General features: G+C 45.7%; 1 protein-coding gene across 3 annotated transcripts in view; it reads right to left on the reverse strand.

The window, feature by feature from the left end:
* Positions 1-4,539: 4,539 nt before the first annotated feature.
* MOB2 (MOB kinase activator 2) overlaps positions 4,540-27,355 on the reverse strand; it is a 115,284-nt gene continuing 92,468 nt past the window's right edge. For all 3 annotated transcript variants that reach the window (XM_042784862.1, XM_032984878.2, XM_032984877.2), the window contains exons 2-5: positions 15,396-15,556; positions 14,096-14,189; positions 7,456-7,580; positions 4,540-5,926 (exon numbers count right to left, since the gene is read on the reverse strand). In XM_042784862.1, coding sequence (XP_042640796.1) covers positions 5,613-5,926; positions 7,456-7,580; positions 14,096-14,189; positions 15,396-15,556 — 694 coding nt within the window. In that variant the 3' untranslated portion in view covers positions 4,540-5,612. The remainder of the gene's footprint in view (positions 5,927-7,455; positions 7,581-14,095; positions 14,190-15,395; positions 15,557-27,355) is intronic.

Raw genomic sequence — 27,355 nt, forward strand, 5'->3', positions numbered from 1 at the left:
GTTATTTAGGGAATCTCACCTGCTTGGAAATAGAACTTTCAGGTATAAGCCTTTCCTGAAAGAATTCAGTCCCTGCAGAAAGCAGCAAAACGGGACAGTAACTGCTGTGTGGCCTTAGGGGGTCGAAAGAGCGGGCGGTGCTGGAGACCTGTGCGGCCTCCCTTCTCTGAGGGTTCACCTTCCCTGTACACCCGCACCAAAGCCCTTTCGGGGGGAAGCCCGACCACTGCCCTGGTTCGGTGTGATAGTGAAAGGAGAGACTGGTGCCAAGGACCAGTTTGATTTCCTTGCTTGGGTTTTGTTTTGCAGTCCTCGAGGGCAGTACTTGGGTCAGGGCAGGTGTCTCCTAAGCCTGACCGACGGCAGGTTGAAACGGTGGTTTCGCAGAAGCCGAAGTCCCCTGTGAGATGGCATTTGACCTTTCTGCAGCCGAGCTGATGTTGCAGAGGGTTGCTCTCCGCTCAGCAGAAAGGCTGTCTAGCCCCGGCTCTTTCTTTTGAATTATCCCAGAGACCGTTAAAAGGAAGAGGAGTTTTATGTAAGGGACCCCACACCGCTTCACGAGAGAATGTTAACTGGCTGCGCTGGTGCATGGGGAAGCTTCACAGTATTTTAAGAGCTCTTTTTTTGATATAATGAAAAGAATTAGCAGATGATGACACATAGAGAAGCGTGGCTAATTGTATGTATGTATTTATTGATTTATTTGGATAGACAAAGCTCTCGGAGTGTTCTCTCATCATCTGAGTGCTTGGGCACAATTTTGGTTTTCTCTGTCACACGCTAACCTAACTTTGAGAAGTCTTATTGTTCACGTCAGCTGCCGCAGCCAGAACAGTTCTTGTGTCCATGGAAGGATTGGAGACCCCATTAGCACACCGAGGGGTTTTGCCAGCTGTTTGGTGTTTTTCTCACTTTGTACCATCAGTTCCACTGGGAATATTGGGGATGGTCTTGTACTGCATGCAGCTATGTCATGTAAAGATACCAGATCCGTCTTCAGATCCTTCAGGTACACCGAGCTTGTGCTCAGGCACTAGTGTTGCCCCAGCAGCATGGATAACTTCCCCATACCGAAGGCTGTGCTGTGCCTACTGCCAGCACCCGGGCATTAGAACGAGATTTAAACTGTCTGGTGTTGCCATTTGTGCTACAGACACGAACATGGGATTCATTTGTTTAGTAGATATGGACAGAATAGAACAAGCTATTCCTCTGTCCTCGGTTTAGCTAATGGAAGAGTGTTTCTGGATTCGAGTTTTTCTGATAACAGCTGAAATGGTGAGCTAAGGATTAGCTGGGACAAGTTACAAGACGGATGTGAGCAAGGGCTTGTTTGATGAAGCGTGGCTTTGGATGAGGTCAGCGTACTTAGTAAGCGCTCATAAAGTTGCCTCGGTCTTTTCTGGGATCGGTTTTGTTTCTGTGATAGTCTTTTCATCTTCTGCTACGGTGCAGGAGCTAATTGTTACCTGCCAGCACCCAACTTTGGCCCCCAGTCACTTCCAGAAGCACCTTGGTATGTGTGTGTTTGGCCAGAACTGCTGGTACCTCAGCCGGAACACGTCTTTCTCCCTCCTCAGATCTGGTCAGAACAGTGTTCCAGAAGAAGCAAGGTCGATTTTCTTAAAATTCTTGGTTACAAAGTTGTGTGTCATTCACATATAAAATGAGTGCGCTCTGTGTGAGCTCAGACTTGGTAACTTTGCACAGCTCTCAGGCAAGAAATGAACGGCGTAGCTCAGATGTTCCTGGGCTGAAGCAGGAGATGCCTACTGTTTACAGCTTGCCCCTTCAGGACCTTTCTTAGGGTTGGGCTGAAGCTGGGCCCGTGATCTCTACGCGGCTCCACTGCGGCGGTTTCTCTGTGCGGCTGACGTGGCGGCACTGTTCCCATGAATGGCCAGAGGTAGCCCGGGGTGTAGGGCACAAGCTGCCAGCCCTGCTGCTTGCTTACCTGCTGCTGGTATTTATTTCACACGGCGTGCATGAAAAAATGATTTTCCCCTTGTTTTATGCTTGGATTTCCTAAGGATGCTGCCGCCTCGAAGACTTAGTGATAATGACAAAACAGAGGGGAAAAATGTTTCAGCGTGCTGGAAAGATTCAGCCCGTTGCTATAAATTTAGGCAACCTCAGCTCTTCACTCGCGTGTCCAGAGCACCAAGTGTCAAGAACAGAATCCTGCAAAGCATGTGTCTGACCGTTGGCGTTGGTTTCAGGGGAGAGACTTCAGCCCTGCGACAGCTTGTGCTCAGTTCAAGTGTGAGGCCCCAGCGCTGGTCAGGGATTTTGCAGTGGCAAATGCAAGGCTGGAGTCTGACAAGGCAAGGCCTGCAGAAGCAGGGGCGGGGGGGCTGTAGAGAGTTCAACAGGTGTCTTCTAACAGTGATTATTTTTCAGGGGTGTTTTGTGGGTTTTACTTATTTAGCAACCCTTAAACAACGGTACGGTACGTCATGATCTTTAGGGCAAGGGGGGGGTTGAAGGTAGCATAATTAAGGAGCCTTTTATTCTGACAGCAGTTTAACCAATTTACAAAAACACATTTAAAGCAGCGATATGACAATTTCCTCGGTGTTAGAAGCCCTAAGCCTGTCTTTCAGCTACAGGGGGATTCAGACTCAGTGCTTAGCATGGCTGGGCAGTGACTTGTTGCAAGTGTAGAAAGCCACTGACAGGGCTTCAGTGGCATCAGCCAAGTGGAGTTTGAAGACTGAGTGGCACTTCTGTATCCAATGTTACTGCAGCATAATTCAGTAATCACTGAAATACGCTTGGACACCTTGAGGCTGGGCTGTACAGTAACTTTTACTCCTGACAAGAACATTAGTGTTGGCATTATTTCAGTGTTTTCCTTACTCCCCCTGCTAAACCCAACAAGATAGGCTGCACTGAAATAGGATTGATTATTTGTGTTCTTGTTAACTGCTTGGAAAATATAAAAAGATTACCCTGCTGGATGAAGCGTCTGTGCTTTCAGGAATATCAAATGTCGGCAGAGTAAACGCGGGACAGCTGCCATGAACAACAGCAGGCTCTTCCAGAGGTAATGTGGTACTTGACTGTTCTCCTGGTAGCTGAATTCAGGGTTTGCTGCTTTGCAAACCTCCCCAAATTCCTACAGGGTTCTGGCAGTTCCCCCGGGGGATGCTATGGCACAGCCACCCCTGCGTTTGCTATAGGTATCGCCGTGTTGTCATCCGAAATGCAAGACCTGCAGCTAAATTGGTTTCTCCAGAGGGAGCTGAACTGCCTCTTGGCCAAGTCAAACCCTTCCCAAATGCGTATCACTTCTAAATGGCTGTTCAGAGTCAAGACTGCGAAACGCATTGTTACAAGGAGATCAAAAATTACCAGAAATACTTGGGTTTGGGTGGTTGTTCCTGCTATTACTTCCTCACCTTGAGCTCCGTGGTACGCCCTCGCTGCGGGCACCGCTGCTCCGGCCGCAGGGTTGGCACTGGACGGGCTCCCAGCAGCGAGGATGGAGCCGGGAGGGGAATGTTCCTGCCGCCGTGGCAGCCGGAGCCAGAGGCCGTGGAGGGGAAGGCCAAGGGCACCCAGCGAGCCTCCGGGTTCCCAAGGCACCCACAGTGGAAACAACCACCCCAGGGCAAGTCTGGGCTCACCAAGTCCGAGCTGGTTTTCTCTCACTCGCTCTTTTGCTTCCCTTCTCCTGTGCTTGTGCCTTTTTGCTCTTTTTTTCTCCCTTTTATGACTTCTTGCTTTTTCACGTGCACATTTGTCTTCCTTTATCTGATGTTGCTCTTGCCCACTTCTTCACAAGCTTTTTTTCTTGCTTGTGCTTTTTTCTTTTTTTTTTTTTTTCTCCTTGTTGCTTCCCCCCCCCCCCCCCCCCCCCCCCAACTTGCTTGTGCTTTTCCTTCTTTTTTTCTTTGCACTTGCTCTCCTTTTCTTATCTCCACTGACTTCTTACTACAATTACAGACCTCATTCAGGAAAACCTTCTAGGAATCATGCCAGGTCAGTTATTAATGATGTATGTACCTCAGGATAGTGACCAAAACCAGTAACAAACAATTCTCAGAGGCTGCCACAGCTTTGAGAGAAGCACAACTGCAAGCAGAATTTGGCATGTTCCCTGCTGGAAATGCTAACTGCAAGAATTCAGTAGAAACGTGCAGGAAAGAAGGAGTATCACTGTCAGATACAATACGGTATCCAAGGACAGTGATACAATATTTGCCACAAAATATCCAGGAGCCCAGCGCATTTGCAAATTTCCCTATGTACAAACAGGAAACTCTCTCCCTTCCAAGTGTTGCTTATGAAACTCTCTCCCTTCCAAGTGTTGCTTATCTTCGGAGTCCTTACCTTCAGGTTACCTGGGGAGGAGGTTCCCAGCACTACCAGAAAGAGCAAGGAATTGATGATGAAATGTAAGATTACAGGGTGGGAGACAAACAATTGCTTATAAAGCTGGTTGACAGCGGGGCCAGCAGCATTCAGTGGTGAAAGGGAAGCTGGAGGGGTGGAGTCCACTGATTTTTGACACTGCAAACACAGAAACAAAGCTTGTGGCTGATAGATTTGTTTTTTATTGTTATAGAACAGATGAACTAAAATAAGCCAACAATATAATTTTATGCCAACAGCCATCTTTCTAGCACAGGCGGTGACCGACTCAATGTACCCTTCGCCCCCCTCCCCGGGCCTCTGTTCAGGGGGAACCAGATGATGGTGGCTCTCGCACGTGGGTTTTGGACTCCAGAGATCTTAGAGATCTTACCCTTTTTTGTTGGTAGAGGTGTGCTGGGAAAAGAGGAGGCGGGGGAGCAGAGAAAAGAGCATATATGGTGTAGGAGCGATAAGCAGAAAAGGCTTGTGGATCCTCTTGCACATTCACGTGTTGTGACCAGGTAGATGAGACAACTGGAGAACCGTGCCCTCTTTCACCACGTAGCAAGCCCCTAGTTGCTACTCTAGTCAAGCCAGGAGTTTCTTCCCGTTCCAAGATAAACAAAGGGCAAGACGCGCTCAAGTGGGGAGTTTTTGGCAGGGTAAGGGGCAGTCTTAAAACCAAACCCAAAACACCACCCCCACCCCCCCCAAAAAACCCCAAACAAACCTGCATTTTAAGCCACTTCAGAGTAAAAGTCACTTCTTATAATATAATAGATATTTTTTAAGTGGCAGGACCACCATCCTAGAAAGACAAAGGGCTTGAACTCAAGACCAAAGAAAGAAAAACAACCAACCAAACAATCAGGAAGGAAAAAAAAAAAAAAAAAAGGGAAAACAAAAACAACCAAAAAAAAACCCAAAACAAAACAAAAAAAAATCCCAACAAGAGTGGCCCCACTCTCAAGCTTGGCTCTTCTCTAAAAACAGCACTCATCATCCATCTGAATAGGTAAAAGGAGGAGTGGACAGAAAATAAAATAAAATTGGTGCAACTTCTCGCCACGTGGCGCATTAAATCAAAGCTCCATACAGTCCCGTACGACTACACGTCCTGTGGTGGCAGCATCATTTCTTTCAGCTTTCGTTGCTGCGTATGTCTGTATGCATATCTGAACATATACATACACATACACACGGAATAGATACTAGGGTTTTTAATGTTAGTTTGGATCCTGCGGGAGGGCTCATCTCTCCTTCACGTGGTTCTGTGCTCCCGCGCTGTTGCTGCTCCCGTTGCCGCTCCCGTTACTGCTGCTCCCGCTGCTGCTGCTGCAGAGCACCTCTGTGAGGTCGTCCATGATGGTGGTTTCTTTAGGGTCCACGAGGTTGAACTCCCTGATGAATAGGATAAAGTGTGTGTAGAGTGTGTTTAAATGTCCGTGCAGCTCCAGTGCCAAAGTCTCCTTAAAGTGTGAGGAGTAGATATGGGCCAGCACATGGAACAGGTACTTGCAGATCTTCTTCACTAGGGACTCAAACGAGTTTGGGAATTCCTTGCCTGAAAGGAAGACAGAGAGACACCGTGACAGCTCCAGCTGCTGACCTCCAGCCCCACAGCGGCGGCTGTCGGGGCTGAGCTGCGGGTCCGAGCAACTAGCCCACTTCATACAGCGACCTGTGGGCCCTGTATCACCCCCTCAACTTCCAATGAAAACGCTTAAAACCTCCTTAAATTCTTCCCCCGGCTTCTTGTAAAAGAAGGTAAGTTCTAGACCCCGAGGGTTCAAAAATCAGGAAGCAAGCGTGGCTTCTTCAAAGCCACAACTGGCTGTCAAAAGGAGGAGAGGTTCTGGGTCCTTGTCTAGTTTGTCCACGAGTAGCAGATTTTCCCCCTGGAGGTACATAATGCTTGGGAGACCAATTCACACAGCCTGAAACGGAAGCTAAGGTACACGGGCCTTGCTCTGACTAACTGTATATAACTACTTCCCTCATTTCATTTTTGAAATTCTATCAAATGGGAAAAGAAAGGGAAGGAAATACTGGATCCCTTCTATCAGGTCCAGTTGAACTTGTGCTTGCTGGAGCAGTACCGTGCCTGCGTTGGAAGAAGCAATTCTTGGACAGCAACCTTGGTAACACTGAAAATGAAACTGAGGCAAGCAAAAAAGCCACAGCTACCATTCGGTGCCCGATGCACAATACGAAGTACGTTACTGGTGCAAAGTGCACCCTGGCCACACGGACAAATCATTTGCGTGAAATCCCTTGGACGAGCGTATTTTAAAAACAGAAAAAGGCAACTGCATCTGGCTCACCAGGCGCAGCCTCTTTCCAGAGCAAGATGCTTGTAAGCAAAGGCTACTCGCTCACTGGTTGCCACATTGCAACGTCCTACCTCCCCCAATGATCCGTCGAAGCTGCTGGAGAAGTCAGCTGCTTTTAGTCCCCATTAAGCCCACCTACGGTAACTTCAGGTCTCTATTTTCTTCCCCTTAACCAAAGGCATTGCACGTAGGGTACAAATTTGAGTCCAAATTACTTTCCTATTGCTTTTCAGTTCTTAAAAATCACCTTCTTATTTAATCTTTGAAAAGGAAGGGAGATTGCAAACAATCTGTGAGACAAGGCCTGGCTGGGCAGGGAAGACAAGCCGCGTTCCTGGCAATCCAATTTATTTCCCCCTTAATGTGTCAGAGCTCCAAAGGAAATAGCAAAACATCATCCGGGTTAAATTTTACTAGCAGCAGGCTCTGCTGAACACACACATGCTGACGGTTTTCCAATTTTTATCCTCTCTGAATACAGGCTAAAAATCTCAAAATACTTGGAAGAAAAAGATGCACCGCTGAGGAAATACAAGCCAAGGGGACGGGATCGTGAGACTTTCACCCCAGTTCATACGCCAACAGTGCAAGCCTTCCTTACTGCCAGAATGAACCAACCTTAAAATCTCCCTCAAGAAAAACCCGAACGTCAAACAAACAAGTGAGAAAGCTGCTTGGAATTAATACACGTGCTGAACGCCAGATTTCACCTTACTTCTGGCATCTGCCACGGGGAGCACCGGTCCGAAAGCAGACATACCGTATTTTGTTGGAAAGACGTCCTCATCTGTCACTAGCTTCTGCACTGAACTCATGACGAAGTCAACATACTGAGGAGCAGTGCACTTGATCTTCTTTCCCCGCTCATCATACCAGTAGTACTGTCTGTGGAGAGAATTGACAGGGTCACCGCGTTATACCTTGGTTCCTCGGCTCAACTCCTCTAAGAGGTTGAAAATATCAAAGAACAGCTGCAGCGTTACCAAAACACCTCACAGGTGCTACAGAAGAGGTTCACTTCAGGGCACCCTTCTACATCAAAACCCCGGAATTTCTGTTAGCCAATTTTGCTTCTCCCTATCAATTTAGTCAAGAGTGCAGGTGGGACCAGCGGGCACAGAAAGCCTGCTGCCACGTCTCCAGGGAGAGGAGCTCCGCGGAGGCAGAGGCATCTCCCTATCCTTCACTGTCCACAGAACCAGACACAAAAGCGTTATCTAACTGTGTTGAACGGGCAGCAACACCGCGCCGTGGTGCACTGGTGATCTTCCGAGTCTTACCGTCACAGAACACCGCTTGGCCGCGGAGTGTGGCATTCTCAAACAGACAGAAGGTGGCTCCAAAACACCGACCTTTTCTAGCGGGTGCTCTCAAGCACTGGCAGCCTTTTCAAGCACCGCAAATCCTGTTCCAAATTCCAACCTGGGAGAAGTGTTCAGGCCCCTTCCGCCCGTCCCGACCAGCGTGACCAGCGTGCCTCAGAACTCTGCTCCTTCGGCTACAGTTACAGACTCCCCAAAACGTCTGAATTTACATTTGACTCTGACACCAGTGAATAATCCCCTTGGATCTTAAGGAACAGGAGACATTAGCGTATCTCCTGGCTCTTCAAAAGCAACCATAATTCAATCAGCCGTAATCACGTTGATTAACTGCAGCCATCCCTCACCTGACAGAGAATCTGAAGGCTACAAAAGCACTGAAGGTCTGTTCCTTTTTTTTTTTTTTTTTTTTCCTTTAAGTCATGGTTAATTAAAGCACCTCTAACTGTTACCCACAGCAGCTATCCATTGCATTACACACACCGAGTGAAAAATGGATAAGGAATCCAGATTAGGAATCTGACAAAGCACTTTATAAGTTGTGGGGGTGGGTTTTTTTGTCTATTAGAGGTGTCTTGAGTTCCAGTTCCCGAACTCTTCCTTCAAACAGTCTAAGCTCCAGGCGCAGTCCTGTGTCGTTCTGGGACTGCTAAGAAATCCACTGCATTGCTCTCCCCAGAACACCGCGTGGGTGGGGTTTGCTGACTGACTCTGGAAGCAAGGTGGGAAGTGGTTTGAGCATCAGAACTTGGCTGGAAAGACACCTCATTCGACAGGTGAGCTCCCAAAGCCGGGGTTTGCCTGTGTTCAGCTGCAACTCTGCTGCTGTTGGCTCACGATCTGTTATCTAACATTCCTCACACAAATCACTACACGAGCCTCACTGTAGCCCCAGACAAAATATCATTTCAGTGTGACGTTGAGCCACCTTTGCACAGCTTTTCACCTTTTTTTTTTTTTGGCACGGAAGACAAAGATGAAATGTTTTTTTCTGTGCCTAACAGGACTAGACTGCATTGAACTGGAAGGATCTATACGTGCCACCTGGAAAGTGAAGTTTTATGTATGCTGGCCAGCAGAACGGTCCTGAAGCAACTAAAGAAAAATGTTAAATAGCAACCGAAAAGTTTTAATTTACAATGTGTTTTCACTGCCCCAAGATTCTTGAGGTACCTGAGGGCGGTGAGGAGAAGACACTCACGACACCGTTCGTGCCCCAAGCCATATGAAAACAAGAAGAGGCTGCGGAAGTAAGTAGAGCAGCTCAAGGTTTAAGAGAGGCAAGGCAACTGGAAACTAGTTGTGCAGACATTTAAGGTTTAGAATTTTTCTTTCAGCTCATTTTCAGCACGTGGTGCTTGGTCACTCTGTTGTTTACTAGAGAGCGGGACTGACTGCAAAAGGGCACGAAAAGGTGAGCAAGGGATGAAGACAGCAGGGGCTGGAAGCTCTCTGCGGAGCTATGTCAGGCATCAGAACTAGCATTTGGGCCCTCAGGCAGGCTGCGTTCTTCATCACTGCTGACTTCCTTTGTACGGTCCACACAGAGGGAATTACATAATGCAGAGCTCAAACACAAGCCAAACATCTGTCTAGTCCTGCAGTAAGCTGGAGCAAGACAGTTCTAGGCAATTCAGACTTATTTTGGGTCTTAAGACAATGCTTGTTGCCAACAGCAGGAGCAGACTGCACTGTCTGTACCTCAGCAGTTTTCTCACGCTGCAGAGCTCCTCAACTGCAAGACAGAAAGCATAGTTTAGAGTTGCCCTTAGGCACAAAAAGGACTCTGAATAATTGGATTTCAGTTAAAAGAGACAGTTTGGCGACCATACAAGTTCACTTACATGAAAATACAAGGGAATAAATCTGCTACAACACCCCACTGCATACCCTTTTTGCCTTTCCTTGAAAATTAGGCTAATTATGCAAAATAGGAATTTAAAAGGAGAATCATTACGAGTAAGGGGTTAACTACAAGGACTGTCCCGTTGATTAGACTCCTGTGTCTTTACTTCTGTTCCAAGCACTGTGAACAATCTTCACGGGCCTTGGGGGGGGAAGGAGGAGCTCCTGGGATGCCCTGGCCAGCTCCCACCCGGCAGGGGAACCTCCACGAAGGCTGGCGGGGCACGGACACCGAGCTGCCCCCACCGCCCCCCGCTCCGGCACCGCGGCGGCAGGGTCGGGGCCGGGCAGCGGGCGGGACGCGGGGAGGACGAGAAGGTGGCAGGTAAAGGCACTTTCTGAAAAGTGCCCACACGATACTGATTTTGATGATTTTATTTCCCGGGTAAAATTTGCAAGTCTGTTCTAAACCCCAGGGAGACAGGACGGTGGATTTAACAGAGAAAAGCCTATGATTAAAGCATAACGCATCCAAAGTCACAGTGCTGCATCTTAATAGACATACAACTTTTATCCCTTTTCCTCTAAAACATTCAGGGTTTGTGCTGACAACACAAAAGCCAAGGCAGAACAGAAGTTACGTCACTGTACAAGTCAAGCTTCTGGAAGGAGGGAAAGGCAAATGCTGTGGGGATTATGTGGTCTGGAAAGAGAGAGTCCTAGAAATACCAAAAGATGGGGATGAAGAAAGCAGGATAGCAAATTGTATCAAATGCAAGGGCAGTAATATAGTGCTCGTCAGCAACTCGGAAGAGCGCTCTGATGGTTTGACAGGGGCAAAGCAATGTTTAGATGGGGGGCCAGGGGAAAAAAAAATAAAATTAAAAAAAAAAAAAAAAAAGGGGGAGCTACCACGTAGAAGCATACAGCTCAGGGAACTTAAATATAAGAAAAGGCAAAACATGCAAGTTTGAGTTCAGATTTCTAGAAGAAAAAACGCAGAGACACATGAGAAAGGAGATGGTAAGATTAGAGAAAATGAGTGATAAGGAATTATCAATAAAGGGATTTCACTGGACCAAAATGAGACCTTTCACTCTTAGGCGTGGGCTGCCTACAAGTTTGTCTCTGTCCCCCATTCCTGCCTCAGGAGTTTTGCAATCTCAGCCTCATGAACAGCACTTACACAGGCTCTTAGTTACTCCACTCACTTCAGCACTTTGAGAAGTTTTGCCCAAACGTGAGCTAGAAAACCAGTTTACAGCTCATGCTGCTTTAAAGCTAGCTTGTGGAACAATAAGCTATAAAGCATACTAAATCTGAATGGTAAATGCTGTGTTAAAAATATAGTGCCTGCTTTACAGCAGGTGATAAACATACTAATGAGCAAAACTAAGTAATCCTCAGAGCGACCTGCATGCCACCCTCACTAAATTCTGAAGATAACCGGCCGTTCCAGTGTTTCTCTTGGCATTATCCCACCTTGCCAGCAAATGCTTCCATCTGTTCTACAAGGAGACTAAGTTTGGGTCAGATGTCTCTTAGTGACCCGACGCAGAAATTCTCTTCCCCGTTGTCTGCAGATGGCCGTGCTCTCTCCTCTGTCTGGGAGAGGCCTGAAAGCTGCATCTGTCTGCAGTTTGTCAGTTGGCTGGAGCTTCTCTGAGATGTCAAAACCTTACCTCAACTATTTAGCTGCAACTGGTGCTTCTTTTGCCAGCAAATTCTCTCAATTTAGGATTATTTGCAGTGCATTTGAATGCAAAGTAACTTGACAAGGAACCTGTTCTCAATGGTTACTTCAACGTCTCAACCACAAATCCCAAAAGCCTTCCTTAGGTATGGCCAGAACGGTGTGATCCAAAACACACCTTAGAGAACCAGGCAGGGAAAACATACAAGAGGAACAGGATGCAGACCTCGACGCTGAACTACCTAAGGACTCGGCGCTGAAAAAAAACGGCAAACTGCACCCTTATTCCGAGGTACTGTAACTCTGTGGCAGTCTAATGTAGGTAGATGCCATTTTATTCCAAAGTATCCGAACAGACCACAGCCACAGAAGATCAAATCTGGAGTGTCTGTCAGGTTAATCGGCAGCTGCCTCTGATGTTTAGGTGGTGCTCTTCGTATAATGGGGACAGGTCAGAGGCACAGTAAATCCTATCAGCTGGTGTTTCCCCAACACAATAAGCACGTCCTTACCTTACTTCATTAGGGTAAGATTAAGGAAAAAAAAACAAACAAAAAACAAACAAACCAAAACCCAAAAAAAGGCAAGAGTGGGGTGTAGGGAAAAAGCAACATAGAGATTTGTCACAGTCGTAACTGGATATGAACAAATGAGCATCTTTGAGGCAGTTCTCCACGTTCCACTTAAGCATATCTCTTCCAAAAGGGAAGAGCTAGGAAAGGCAGGGCACAAAGATGAGGCTTATCCAAAATTTGCGTTAGAGATATCTGGAAAACACAATTATGAACAAGGCCTTGCAAGCTGAAGGGCACTGAGGGGTGTAGCTAGGTGATCTCACCTCTGTGGTTTTTTCATAGACCCGCACGCTTGACAGAAGAATGAAATACGCAGCCTACGGTTTGCAAACATGAATCAGTCACCTGCCCCCAAGTACAGGAAGATACTTTAAGTTGTTATGATTTGGCTAAACACAAACCGTTTCAAGTGCTTCACCCAAGTGTAAACCTGCTTCCTGTTATTCCCAAATAGCGCAACTTCTCAGTTTTCCAAAACAAAGGATAGGAACATTCTGCTATCAGTCCTCACCACAAAAAAATCCTGACTACAGCTGGAGCTGCCTACAGGCACTTCCTTTCTTTATTCTGCAGCACAAACTGCTTACAGGGAACTCTTCTTTAAGACTCACTAGAGCAGAAGGGAGTGACGCTTACGTAGGTTCCACACACCCCCACCGCCCCCCCCTGCCTTTCAGCCACTGTTTCCCATCAGCCGAGTGGATAAACAGTTGAACTCAGTCCCTCTGGCCAGCTAGGGCTACACTACGAATTCAAACACAAGAAAGCCTGGGAGCACGAGTCAACAAAATACTCATCTTACTGATCGCTATTTCTCATTTAGAGACGTGCTGTCTCCTTTTGATAAAATCTGGGTCCGGCAGAGATTTATTACTTTCTGTTCCAGCCTGCTTTCAAAGTCCATGGTACGGCCTTTAATTCTCTACTGACAGTTACCTTTTCAACTTTGACATGCAAAAATAGTCTCCCGTACACTCTGCATTCTTCAGAGTGCTCTCAAAGAAAGCCCCTGATATTAATTTCAAGTGGACAAGATAGCCCAGTACATTAAGCGAGGATTCCTTTCTAAGCACAACATAATTATTGTCAAAGATACAACACAGAGCTCTGGTTCTGTTGCATACATTCCCTGGGATGCTTGTTTGACATACATGTAACATTAACTGCTCGGTCTTCTGTTTTAAAACCCATCTCCACTAAATTAATCCCAGCAAATGCAAGAGGAGGGAAGAAAAGGACTCCCAACACATGCGCTGGAGAAAAACCCCCACAACAACAGGCTTATTCATACTCGACTGGATCTCATATTCCACCGTGTTGGACTGTGCTAATCAAGAGCAGGAGTTTACGGTAACTTTTCCTTATATTCACCATGTACAGGAAAACGACAAAGCTTGCTTTCACAAGTGACAGCTAGTCAACGTTAAAAAAAGTCAGTTACTAAGTCCTACAGGGGGAAAGTGCCAAACCAAGAGGTTTTCCTTACTCTTTGCAGAGCTGCCACTTGTGTCCCCTGTGCCCCGAGGCTCGGGCAGAAGGCCAGGGGCTCACGTCAGGCTAGAGGTTATCTGCCAGCAGCCTGGTGCTCTGTCAGCATTCCGGCTATCAGAAGCACCCTCCGAGGTTTTCGCAATTCGCTGATCCCCCCTGGCCTCCGACGGAGTCGCAGCACTGTTACCAGTAAGGACAGTTTTCCCCTCGCTCTTCTCCCCGCATTCGCCTCTCCGATCTGACCTTATAAAACCAGCTCAGAACGGTCAGAGATTCTCGTCCTTCTGGTCCTCCACAAAGTCAGATTTCCACCGCCCTTCCCTGCTGGCGGGAGGGAAGAGGATGGACAGCTGCCGCATTCTCGCGAAGCAGAGATCTGCTGTGAAACACCAGCCCAGTGCCATCCAACACCAATATCCTCCCCCAGGCAACTCTGACTCCATGGAAACTTTGTAATTGTAAATATCGACTTACGTATTGCACACTGCCATGGTCTGACACGACTCTCCTGTACAGAATTCTGAGATTGTACTATACTGTAAGTTGATGTGATGAAAGAAAGTTGTTGCTGAAAAATAAACACAAAGGAAAGAAATTCAGAACTCAAATACTTTCAAAACGCTGGTTATCCCCCAGACACTTATGTAAATAAAGCAAGTGAAGCGACCTCAGATTCTTGAGCTTGCATACAAATTTAAACATGATTTAGCTAAATGAGTCTGATGATGAACTGCAAAACAAAGAAGTACACAGAATGAAAGCTCTTGTTTTGATTTAAGATGAAAGCACCATGATGCATCAGCTCTTATTACTCACTAAGCAGCAAGACTGGAAAGTGTCTCCCCATCATCAGCCTCACCTTTACAGTAGAATACTACAAGCTGAAAGCAAACAATTTGCTGTGTTCTTCTGAAGTCAGACTTAAAATGTACAGTGGCTAAAAACCAGCAGTAATAGTTCCCACGACATATCTCCTTTTAAAAACAGCATGAAAACTAGCACACTTCTACTTTTAAAAAATCTCCTGAGATAATTTAACTTCTTAATACTCCTCAGGGGGCACTTCACTTTTTCTTAATGAGTCTCTATAAACGGCACACTAGGAAAGTTTAAAGAAGTTTTCTTGCTACTGCCACACACTGTGGAAAATGCAAACCAGACTGGGTCATAGCTGCAGGTTAGGACTGGCAGGTGAAGCACAGGAAAGTAGCGTTAAATCAGAACTGAGATGCACAGATACAGCATTCAGTCACAGCAGTCAGTCACATCTCCGGGTTCCAGCTTGACTCCAGTTTAAATTCACAGCGATTCCACCAAAGCTTGAAAGGAGTGAGGAGAAGAAATCCAACGGGAAGACTTCAAAACTTCTGCCTTTAGGCAGAAGTGGCTTTACATACAAACTCTTAATGAACAACCCTTTTTACGGTGCTTCTGGAAGACCAGCAGCTTGAGTCAGAAAGGTGCCGAACCGGCCAGTTTAGCAAATAGTCAAAGGGAATGGGAAGGTCCTCAAAGGAGCATCAAAAACCTTAATGTCCTCAGTGCCACCGTGAGGGAGCTGGAAGGAACGCACGCATCAAGGCTTCCATGCTGCTGAGCACAGCTGGCTGGCTTGTACGTAAGACAGCTTAATTACTATTCAAGGTCTAATAACATGCATTATGCAGTAAGAATGGTCATTAAGGGTTTTTCTAAGCACTGAAAACAGTAAAAAGAAAGAATGAATTAATGGGTGTGGGCAGCAAACTCAGAGCTGTGCGATCACAATACTCACTGTTGCTGGCTAGCCACTCGTTGAGGTCTATTTCTCGTGGTAACATCACTAGCTCCTTGAATTCAAAGTCAGTAATTCTGGATTTTGTGTATTCTGGCTCTAGGTAAAGTTTCTTCTCTTCCGGTGCTGGCTTTTTACCATTTGGCTTTCCCTTGGACTTCCTGCAAGAGATTAAGAAGAGAGAAGAAACGTTACCTTTCCTGTTGATGAACAGCTACAGGATCCCAAAAGAAGCTGGTTTATCCAAACCCCTGTATTTGTTTACACTTCTCCCCCTGCCTTCCCTCCCCTTACCTTATTATTTTTTTTTTTATTCACACAAAAGGTAGTTTCTTAAAAGGTGTATTTGAACTCACTCCCTTTTTTCAAATAGCATCGGAAGTTTTGAATGGCGTTAAGAAACTTGAGACTGAGCTGCTCCACCTCCACTGCCCTTCTGCCAGTTCAGTGACTCTGCCTTTACGCCTGGGAGCTGTCGTGACAGCAGAGCAGCAGCGCCTGGAGGAGCTGCCCTAGCGCGAGTTGTACCGACAACCTGGTGCATCACACAGTTAACTGTCACCTGCAGAACAGGAGCTCGAGGGACAGTGAAAGCCGATGGCTGCAAGAAGATGGCTTCCCCGTTGGAAAAAATGCTCTTTCCACACACCGTGCTGGCACTGCGCATGCAAAGCTACAGCATTCCTCGCTACTCCAGCCCTACATCCTCGGAGCTACCAGAAGCCTGCTGGAAGTGAGCATCTGTGACTCCAGCTAGAAGCACTGATAACTATAAAAACACCTGCTTTTTAAAATTCCAGGATATCTGAGACAGAAAGATCCGAGTTCTTTTTTTTTTTCTTAAAACCCAATGCGTTATGACATAACGTTCCATTCCATAGAAGTAGACAAACCACATTCCATAAAATGCATTTCTCTCCATGGCATACTGGGACTCTTCCTCTCCCATTTTTGAACTATTTGTTGTAATCACTAGAGTTTTCCTCTCCGTTTTTAACATCCTTAACCTAGACTCCCAACCCAACCCGTATTCCTGGGCCGGGGGTTCAGCAAGGACTTCTGAGGAAGCACCGCAGGTCGGCGCTTTGGTGTTTTAGGCTATGTGGTCAAACAACTGTATATCCCTGTGCTTCCACAGTTGAAAAAATCCACCTAAGCAGAGACAGAAGATGTATTTAATGGTGAGGGACAAGTGCAGGAAGGCAATACCTGCTGTGCACTATCACATAAATACAAGGAGTTGCAGGGACTTTTTGACGTCAGGTTTTCTTGGTTAAAGAGGTTTTTAAGGATCTGCGAAACCAAGATGAGCCCACCTTTGCAGATGACTGCATTCGGTCTGCTGTTGAAATTCATCTAGATCCCCTCCAAAGAAAACTGACCTCGCGTTCTGGCTCTCAACACACTTTAAATGGCCTTCCAGCTGCGCCCCTGTCTGAGATACACGCAGGCTTGTTCTTCGCTGTGAGGATGGGATTCGTATCTTCCCTAGAATGGTGCTTGCAGTGTCAGTGCTTTCCCCAAAGAAAGCACGATTCTTCAGATTTCTCTCTTTATGGGCTCTTTACTGATCAGTTCATTAAACCCACCTCAGAATGGCTCATGGCCCACAGCACCGGCACTGCAGTACGAAGAGGCTGAGACTCGCCCTCCACGAGAAAGGAATGCCAGAACTTACTACCACCTGGTCACCAGCACCGCCACCGTTTAGTGTCTTGAACTTGCACTGAGTCTTGTCATACTCCTCTCTAACCATGTAAATGAAGACTAGGGGGACTGTAAGACTTCAGGAAGGAAAAAAATCAAGGAGAACTCAGTGGCAGGCAGCAGGATATACACTTACACCCTCACAATATATTTACAAACCACTTATGTACAGAAAGCACTGTAGGAGGTCTCTGGTAAGGAAAAGATGGTCACACTTGATTTCCCTATGTTAATGAGAAAGGTGGATTTCACGGTTAGAGAGAGGACGCCTGTGACATAGAACATCTTTTTGAAGAATACAAATACAGTGTGAGAATAAACTGAAACCAGTATATGTGGAGATGAATTCGGCACAGAGCCACTCTTGCAGATTTCCTGACATCTCCTTTTTTCCACAGCAGTGCATTCCAATTCAAATGAAGCCTGATAGATTTGTCCCTTGTTTAATGTTATCTAAATAAATAAATACATACACAGAAGTTAAATAAAGTTTATTTAATGAAGTGGCCTGGACTAATTCTCACAGCTGCTCCACAAAGGGATGTTTTAGGACATGTGAAGTCAGACGCTCCTCAGCGCGAGGCTCTTAATACAGAGAGGTTGCTCAGTTAGACCTGACAACAGCTCCTGGCTGTCAGCTAACTATTCTTGCCTTCAAACCCTTATATTTGCTAAATCTTGTCTGAACCTCACCATGTGAAAATAAACTACAGATAAGAAAAGTCCACGAAAGCAAGAACTGCAGGAGGGCCTGAAAGGCATTTAAGGAAGCTGTGCAAGACATACTGAATTTATTCCTGGGCCTGAGAGTTCAGATCTTCACAGACCTTGAGATGATACTCAAGGAGAATGTAACAGCATAAACCAGCCTCGATTGATAGTCTGTAACCTGACTTTACAGCAACATGCTTGACTTCTTCCTTCTGCAGGAATACCATGTTAAGACTTGAAACTACCTTACCCTGACAGTCAGCAGCATAAATCCAGTTGAAACTACACACTTGGCCTTGAGCTAGTAAAAAATACTCCAGGCCACTGATTTGCTTAATTCCCAGCAGAGGCTGCCTTACTCCTACGCTGCTGAAGCCAAGCCTGGCACGCTCCATACAGCATCTTCATACCTGCTGGGCCTCCGACAGACAATATTATGGTCTATTCAGAATATACTCTTCAGGGTTTTTTTCAGCTGGTTGGATTTAGTGGTTTTGGGGTTTGGTTGGGGGCAGTGGGGGGGGGGGTAGGACTCAGGCGTTCAAGGATAAGTTGATTTTTAAAGAAAATTAGAGTTCCAGAAACAATCACGCAGAAAATACCTTCACCTTCAGAGACTGGTTCCACAAACGGCGTTAACCACACTTGGGGAGAAAAGTTATCAGTGAGAGGTGGTTTGGGCAGAACAGAGTTCGTGTCTTTGCTTTACTGCAGGACGCTTAGACCAAGGGCCCCAGGTTAGGGCTGTGCCACGTCAGCTAAGAGCGGTCTTCCAAGAGGAGTAGGAGGAGGGGGGAGAGAGACGAAGAGGTCAAAGACAGTCTGTCACAGAGCCAGGCTGTGGAGGGAAACCACAGAAGGGAGCCAGACAGAAAAGGCTGAGGCAAACCTTCCATCGAATAGAAATGGGTCACGTGTGCCTCGTTCTCACATCAGCATCTTCTTCCCATTTCAAGAAAAGAACCAAAAACTCAACGCTACGTCGATTTCACAAGTTTGCTGATGCAAACAACTATACACGGTCCTTTTACAGAACCCAAACCCCCTAATTGCCACACAACTGTCGGTCTCTGTTCGAGGAGTACCTGCAGCCACTTTGCGTCTTTTCCACCCAGGTTGTGTAAGTCTTTCCACAGGTGCCTTGTGCTGGAACCAGAGCACTTCAGACAGAAGCTTCCTGAAGGATCCCACGCTCTGCCCCTTCCCAAAGCTTTGTTCAGGTTTGAAAAAAAAAAAGAACCTGACTCATCGGTATCATCACTGAACGTGCAAAATGCCCATAATCACTGATACCGAAGGGTTTATTCACACCACTGAAACCTGAATGTCCAATCACCATGTGCAGCACAAACTTCTTTTTAACCTTTTGCCGCCACTGAGAGCTAAAGCAAGACCACAGAAATTGTTTTCTATCGGCAGATTTTCATGACCTATATGCAGTGTAGTTGGGACACTACGTGGCCCAAACGTTGCAAGTACAAACTGAGAAGAATTCCAGTCTTAGAAACATCAAGTTTTGGACCAGACCACACATCTTCCCTCAGTTAGGCAGATCTTATGTTATAAAGTCAGACTTACTCATGTTAATTGAGTCATGCTCAGTCTAGCCTGTAAAGCTGTGGATTTAGTTTGAAAACTAGTCAATACTAGTCAATATTAAAGCATTTTCTTTACAGGCTTACAAAGCTGGAGCGCACAGCAGGATGGAGAAAACAGTCTTAGAAACATGATTACATATGATTAAAATAAGCAAATAACAGTTCCATGTTCTAGATAAACCAAAGCTCATACATTCACAGTTACCAGAATTACCAAATAGTGTGAAGTCCAGAAGTTAGCTAGCTTCCTTCTGCTCTCCCCTACCTCCAAGTTCGCTGTTGTTTCAAAGACCTGTAAGAAAACATTCGCTACCTGGAACCGACTCCAAATGTGCAAAGCGAAGCATCTGTTATTTCCCTTGTTGTGAGCTGTTGTCAGTTGAGATCCCTTCCTTCATTTTCCATTTTACGTTTAAAGTACGCAAATAAGAAAAATTGTGTGTAGCCATTTCTGAGATGTCCCAGAACGCCCTTAGAAGTGAAGACGACAGCAGCGAGCATAAAGCAGCACGCTCAGCAACAGCTTGTTCAGCCTGCCTTCAGCGAAGGGACAAGTGACAAGAAGAGCAGAGTTTCACTGTTCTTCTTAGGAAACACCAAAATCCATCACCTACAGATGATTATTTTCCGGGAAAAAAATATCACATAAGACCACCAAGAGGGCAGTGCCTTTCAAAACACTGCTACAGGCACTCTAAAGCAAACCAAAGTCCTGATTCACGTTTACCTCTGTCTGTCTTAAAAAATAAGAGAATTCTATTAAATGTGTCTTAACACATCCACATCAGATCAACTGCAACTCCACAGCAGCTGGAGGAATAGCTGTTACGCAGCTGTTTGGTGAAGGTCTGTCCAGAGGTTAGACCAAAATCTGTCTATCAATGCTTAACTACTAATTAAGGAAAGAAACATCTTTAGGGAATCTAAGGAGACAGCACTCAGCACTTTTTATTGACAGGCAAACCAGAGTACAATCTAATTCCTCAGATAACTCCCAGGATAGGTCTGTGTTTGTTTGGTTTTAGGCACTCCACTGAATATGATGCCACGGGCCACGTCTCATCTGCAAGTAAGTTTGAGAGGGAGAAGTGATGGGAGATGGCAGAAGAGAGGTCACTCATCTAAAATCTTTGAAGAAGGTTCAGTGAACTGGCTCCAGCCAGAGACAGCACATTCACTAATGTTTCTAGCAGGGCTTCCACACTCAGCCTTGTGTTCAGCTGAGAAAACACAGCAGCTGGAAGTTTGCCTGGATTTCACTAGAGAAAGATGTGCAAGACACTCCACCAAGTGACAGGCCCACTGGGTCGTGATGATTTTTTTCCCTGGTCTAACTGCTTTGTTCAGACCAAGTAAAACTGCCAAATTCCCGGCTTGTTTTCTTATCCCATCTCAGCTAATAAAGATCCTCCTCTAATCTCTCTCTCTCATTTCCTTCTTGATCAGATGCCCAGTAGTTTCTTGGTTTAAAAAAAAAAAAAAAACCAAAACAAAAACAAAAACCCCACACTTTGGAGCATCTTCAAAGCACCATCCAGGTATCAATTTAGTTTTAAAACCGTATGAGGAAAGCATTATACCCATTCCATAGCAGAAACTGGCTGCAAGGTTCAAAGTTTATTCACGGTACAAATACTAAAGATATGCCTCAGTTTAAACCGATTCGGTTTGTTTGGAAAGAAGCACATGTGAAGCAATCTGGTTTAGCTGAAGAAGTCTCAAGGACGCAATGTCCACTATGTGTGGTTCACGTCACTTGGGAATTGCACCGGGCACCCATCGCTGCGGTCGCGAGAATCCGATTCCTTACAAGGTTGATCACGCAGAGGGAACACTAGTGACCTGTTAAACACCAAACTTCCCTAAAGTGATCAGGCAGTCTAAGATTATCTCTACCAATTCAGGATTCCCTTTCTCCAGAGGGAACCAGCACAGCTATAATTTCTTGCTATCTTCAGCAAGCTGTGCAGTTTCTTACGCTGCGTCTGAAACCAAATCTCCTCAAGGACAAGCGATGACGCTCCAATCACAGTCTCCTATGCTTCATGCCCAACTAATTACCCTTGGGGTGAGTGGCTGTTTATTTCTAATTTTTTAAAATAGAAGTAATCAGTGGCTTTTCTCTTTTTAATGTGGCATATTAAAGTGGTTTTAGTACCAGATATAACAGTAACTTTAGCAAGTTAAAAAGTTTATTAAAAAAAACTACAGTGATGAGGAGCAGAGCTGCAGGCAAAACTCCAAGCGCTCTGTGCCCTCTGGATCATGCACCAGTTTCAGGTTCCAGCCAAGTCCCAAACACACTGATTTCCATTTGAAAATTGACAGAACAGGTCCAACAGGCCTCCCATGGCAAATCTGTCCCCCTGTTTGCAAACCTCAAAACTCACAAGCCATCTCAAGTCTGTGAGGATGAAAATCGCCACTGATTATGAACTTTACAGGACAAAGATGCTTATTTTGTGATTATTTTCTCTTTTAAGTAACTGGCCCTATTTCTTACCCGAGGTTAACTGGTATAATCCCAGCAATCCTTGGCAAATTTAGAAGAGATCACGTCTCAACTGTTCACAGTCCAGCTGTGATGTGTTCAGTCAGTGTTGATGAGAGAAGAGTCAAAGCCCCACAGATCATAGCAAAGCATGCAAAAGTGGCACAAAAAGGACACAATTTTAAGGAAGAATAAAAAATCAGATGCCCACAGAAATGTTACCAAGTGATATTAAAAAAAGTCACTTGAGAATTTGGGGGTTATTTTCAAATAACCTAGCTTGTGCTTTATAATTTATATAGTTCACAATCTGGAAAATGTAGGGGTTGAAATGGTATGTTCCCAACTAAAACATTTATGTGGAAAACTTACAGTCTCCAACACCAACACCATATTCCACCTCAGCCAGGTGTAACTCTACACCACCAAACTACCTGATACATCAAACCACCTCAGCCTTTGATTTTCATTCTGTAATTTTTTCCTTTCCTTTTCAAGTGTCATGTTTGAAAATATCTTCCACTGATGAAGTATTATGAAGTGAAGTACTCCTGCCAAAACCTCATTTCTTGGTAATCAGAGGATGAGGGTTAGCTTCTTAAAATACAGGATTTGAGAGGCAGCAAGCCAACATCTTAACAGTGTCTTTTAGGCCAATCTTTATGCACATTTCATCATGCTTTTGTATTTTCCAGTGAATAAAAGTTTATAATTCAAAATTAAAGATATACCGGATACTTTCATTTTAGCTTTTCTCCTCTTCCTTTCTTGGGGTAAGGAGTCAAGTCGGATACGAGTGGAACAGAAGAGGGAATAAAACACACTAAAGTAAAAAAAAAAAAATCAATATGCAAGTTCTCTCCCTCTAACGTACTCCCCTTTGCAGAGAGGAAAAACTCTTAAGATTTCAGCCATCCACAAAAGGCTAAAGTTTTTTAAGGAAAACGAGGCTAACTGCTCACAGGTGTATTTGTTATTTTTCCGGTTTTTCAGTGGCACTTTACTGGAAAGAAGTTATCAGTTAATTTCTGGTTAATAAATGTTCTGCGTAAGTACAGGACTCCTGAACCCATTCATAGCAGGAAGGAAACAGTTTTATGAGCTAAAATTTATAAGTCCTAGTGACAAACTCCCAGCAAGAACAATGAAGCCGGAGGTTACGCCAGTTTTTACAGGACAGGAACAAACCCTTGATTGCTGTCCGGTTTCCTACGCCAGCAGCCCACAGTCTTTTCTCCTCAGTTAAGTACAAGGACTGGAAGCTTAGAGACACTAGGCAGCTTAAAAATCACTTCTTGGTAATTCAATGTCTTTATTTATTTGTATAGCACGCAAGATAAAGGGGAATAACAAGCTTCGTTTGAACATCAGTGCATTTGCCCTTCCTTTGTGAAAAATCAAGAGATAGTATCTGCATTTCCTTCTTTCTTTAAAACTGTACAAGATTACTATCTCTGTGGAGATTTTTCTGCAATCCCGGGTTTTAACCCAGAACACTGCTCAATTTTCAGCTGAAAATGCCACGTGACAGCACACAAATCCTGGATGTACATATATATGTTTAGGACTGGGAAAGAACAGGACATCAACATGGGAAGGGAAGCTGTGCAAGGTTTTGGAAAGCAAGCCCAAATCCCAGGGCAGCATACAGTACAATTGTTGGTGGATTGCTGTGGTCAGACCATTTCTCCGGGGCCTGGGGAAGGGAAGGAGACGAAGGTTTTTAAGCCTGTCTCCATTCCGATCTCCTCTCGCCCCAGGTCTCTGACAGACCCCTCTGACCGCAGTTTCATTCTTCCCCTCTCCTGCCCTGGGTCAGCTCCAGGACTCGGTTGCTGCGCAGGTCTAAGGGGGCTGAGCAGAATAAAATGTCTTTGGCAGTATTTCTGGCTCTGCTTCTTCATTTTTGTTCTGTTTTTAAAAGTTACTAATAGTTTATTTAAGAGGAGGAGGAAAGAAGAATGTACCCTACATGCCAGGGAAACTTTTTCTTCTGGATTCTCATAGTGGCTCTTTGCCTTAAAAGGGAATCTTTGCTTGGCCTCCGGATGCTCTGCTGTAAACAGTCGGTGCCAAGGCATGGCAGGCATGTTAAGGATGACAAGTGCCATAACATTATTTCATAATGCTGCTTCTCAACAAAAAGCCCAAAACCTTCTGTCGGGCCAAACTTCGTTCCAGCTGGTGCTGCTGACAAAGCCAGGAGAACATGGAGCACCCACACACGCTACGCCTCTGGCACATCAGGCCCTTCTGTAGGACTCCCCGCTGGTCTAACTGGTGAAGGGTCTGGAGCACAAGTCTTCTGAGGAGCAGCCGAGGCAACTGCGGTGGTTTAGTCTGGAGAAGAGGAAGCTGAGGGGCGGCTTTATCGCTCTCTACAACTGCCCGAAAGGAGGTTGTAGCGAGGTGGGTGTCAAGTCTCCCAAGTAACAAGTGATAGAATGAAAAGAAATGGCCACAAGCTGCATGAGGGAAGGTTCAGATCGGGTATTAGGAAAAATTTCTTCACCAAAAGGGTTGTCAAGCACTGGAACAGGCTGCCCAGGGGAGCGGCGGAGGCACCACCCCTGAAGGCATCTAAAAGCCGTGCAGATGTGACATGGTTCAGTGGTGGACTGGGCAGCGTCAGGTTTACAGTTGGACTCGGATGATCTCAAGGGCCTTTTTCCAACCCGCACGATTCTACTTCTCTCCCTCCTCTCTTCCCTTGCATGTCACCTCCCAGCCCTAGCTCGGCACTTGCCGTGCTGCGTGCCCACAGCGGCGTGTCAGCTGCACGGGAACTGCCTTTCACAGCGCAGCGCTGAAACCCCCACGTACCCGCTGGTGGCCAGGAGCTGCTGCTCCTTCTCTTCTGCTCAGGACCCCCCATCTTCTCCTCAGTGCAGCTCTCTGGGAAGAACAGCTACAGAGGCAAGGCCAGGCATGCGAACAGCTCGGTTAATGCTACAAAAATGCACAGAGTGCATTCTTGTGGTAAAACACGCTGGACTGGAGTTTCCTTTCTTCTCTGAGCATACCTGCCAGAACTCCTCCCCCAGACTGAGAGGAGGTAGCCTGCCTCACTGGTTGCCTTTGGGGAGGGTCTTTTGACTGTATAATCCGTGCACTGGTCCAGTCAACACACCTGGGAGGGGCTGAGTGGGACAGAGCCCCAGGAACACCAGGGGAGTGATGTCAGATAGGAGACAAATAGATTATTTATTTCTAGGAGCCAGTGATGCAATGTGAAATGAACTATTCACTAATAGAAACAGAAAGTTACCTTACCCAAGCAAATATCCTGTTCTTCATTCTGAAATGTTTTTTTTACCTTCATGCCAAAAAGCCCTCACGTATCCAAACCAGGAGGTGCCAACATGAAGTCTCAGCAAGATTCTTAAGTGATTTACTACAGTCCAGATTTTCAGTCATTCGGGGATTAGGAAAGAAAAAAGGACAGAAATCTTTCCTAATGTTTATTTTCAAGAGCTCTATGTGGAGCCAAATTAGGTCTGCGGTAAGAGAGATTCAGTAGGTCAGAGATTAACAGTGTCGCAACAATTAATTTATCCAATGCTTAAAACAAACCATAGAGCAAAACAACTGCGTCACAGGTGCCCCAGTCCTGAGCCTGTGACAGACATGGGGTGGTGGCTCCTGGGTTTGTTTTTGTTAAGTCTCCAGTTGTAGGCGAACTCTGGCAGTCTGACGAAGCCAGAAACTGAACGGAAAGAGGGCAAATCCCTGCTTGAGAAGGTGTCTCGTGGTATATTCTTTCCTCCTTGCAACTCCCCTCCCCTAGAACAGCACTCCAGGAGCGGGCCCTGCTGCGGGGCACCAAGGGGCAGGAGAGGCCACGCCACCTCCCCAGGGCACACCTGCCCAGCCAATTCATCAGTTCATAGCTGAAAATACAGGCTGGAGTGTGTTCTGGGCTTCGTCTTGTTAACATGCAGCTCATTTTAGTTCCCAGGCACACACTCCAAACCCATCAGGCCTGTACACAATACCAAGATAAGGATGCTCCCGTGTCCTTGCCTCCCTTAGAGGAAAAATGTCATTCGTATTCTAGCAACACAAATGCTTCCTCATCATCCTCCACTGCTAAATAATACTGCCATACTGCAGCTAGGCGGTAGGAACAGGCTTCACTTCACCTAGCCATGGATTTGCTGTATAGATACATCTTTATATCTGAACTGGCTCTCTAAGGACCTTTTAAAGTCAGAGAGAAATGGTTTTTTCTCTGTGCTGGAAAGCATTTCAGTCCAGGGCAGAGATCTATATTATACCTTCAGTTTCTTTAATTGAAACACACTGGCGAAGGAGAAGAGTGGCTCTGAACTGAGAGCAATGGCAGAGATACCGAGCCCGATTCTGTTACAGATGCTGCAGTGGGGAGATCTCCCACAGCACGGAGCCATGAGAACAAGGGATCTGCACCAGAACTGGAATGCAAATAAATTTTGGGGTGGCTTTTAGCACCTTTTACACTTTGGGGAAGGCAAATATAGGCCTGTCAGGTTTACTACTATAATACTCAGAATAGTGAGGTTTTTTCAACATATGATTTGAAATTCTGGAGGCCAGCAAGATTGCTTGCTAAGAATAAGGAAAAACTAAAAAGAACTTAATTGGCAAAGAAAGTCCGTATCTCTGTTAAGGTTTTTACACTCTCCAAACTGAAAGAAAATGTACTGTAGTAAAAACACAGAAACTTCTTAATTAACATAGCTATTCCTTGTGTTTTTTCAGACATGTCTATTAACTTAAGCGGTAATTTCTTTATTTATTATCCTATAATCTTCTATTGGAACACACTTAAGAGTTATTTTGACTTCTGCATCGTGATTAAATTCAAGTTCTGGCAGCAACTGCTCCTCCTGGTTATTCTGATGCAGCCCTGTTATCTTTCTGGAAGAGCACACGCGGTGCACTTCGGGCCACCTTTGCGGGGAGGGAGTTCACCACCAGCGCACATAAACTACTGAAGACACTGTTATCTTCCAACCCTTAAGAAGTCTGTAGAGCTGGCAGATTGCAAGGCTATCTTTTTATTTCTAAACCTAGCAAATTTGATTTGGAAACCTCACGGCCTCATAAATGTGGGATTTCACAACGTGGCTTGCACAGAGTTGCTTTTCAGGATGGAACTGTGCTTTAATTGCTGGGAATGATTTCACCATGGCAACCTGGCTCCAGCAGTCAGACCTCTCGCTATACAGCCCAAGATATACAAACGCAGACAGTCTACTCCGCTCAGAGACTACCAGGGGGCAGACAGGTTTGTCTTTGTAAGAAGTGTTTTAGTTTACACACTGCCTTTTTGTTTTGCACGCTCTCTTTGTACAATGAAAAACATTTACCTAGCCATACTAACCAGCTTTAAGGACTAATGCAGCCTAAAGAAACCTTGCAGCAAGTGAATTATGTTAGATATGCAGGCCAAGTTCACCACCTTACCCACA

Source organism: Tyto alba, unplaced genomic scaffold (assembly GCF_018691265.1).
Source record: "Tyto alba isolate M040663 unplaced genomic scaffold, T.alba_DEE_v4.0 Super-Scaffold_8, whole genome shotgun sequence".
Classification (NCBI taxonomy): Eukaryota; Metazoa; Chordata; class Aves; order Strigiformes; family Tytonidae; genus Tyto; species Tyto alba.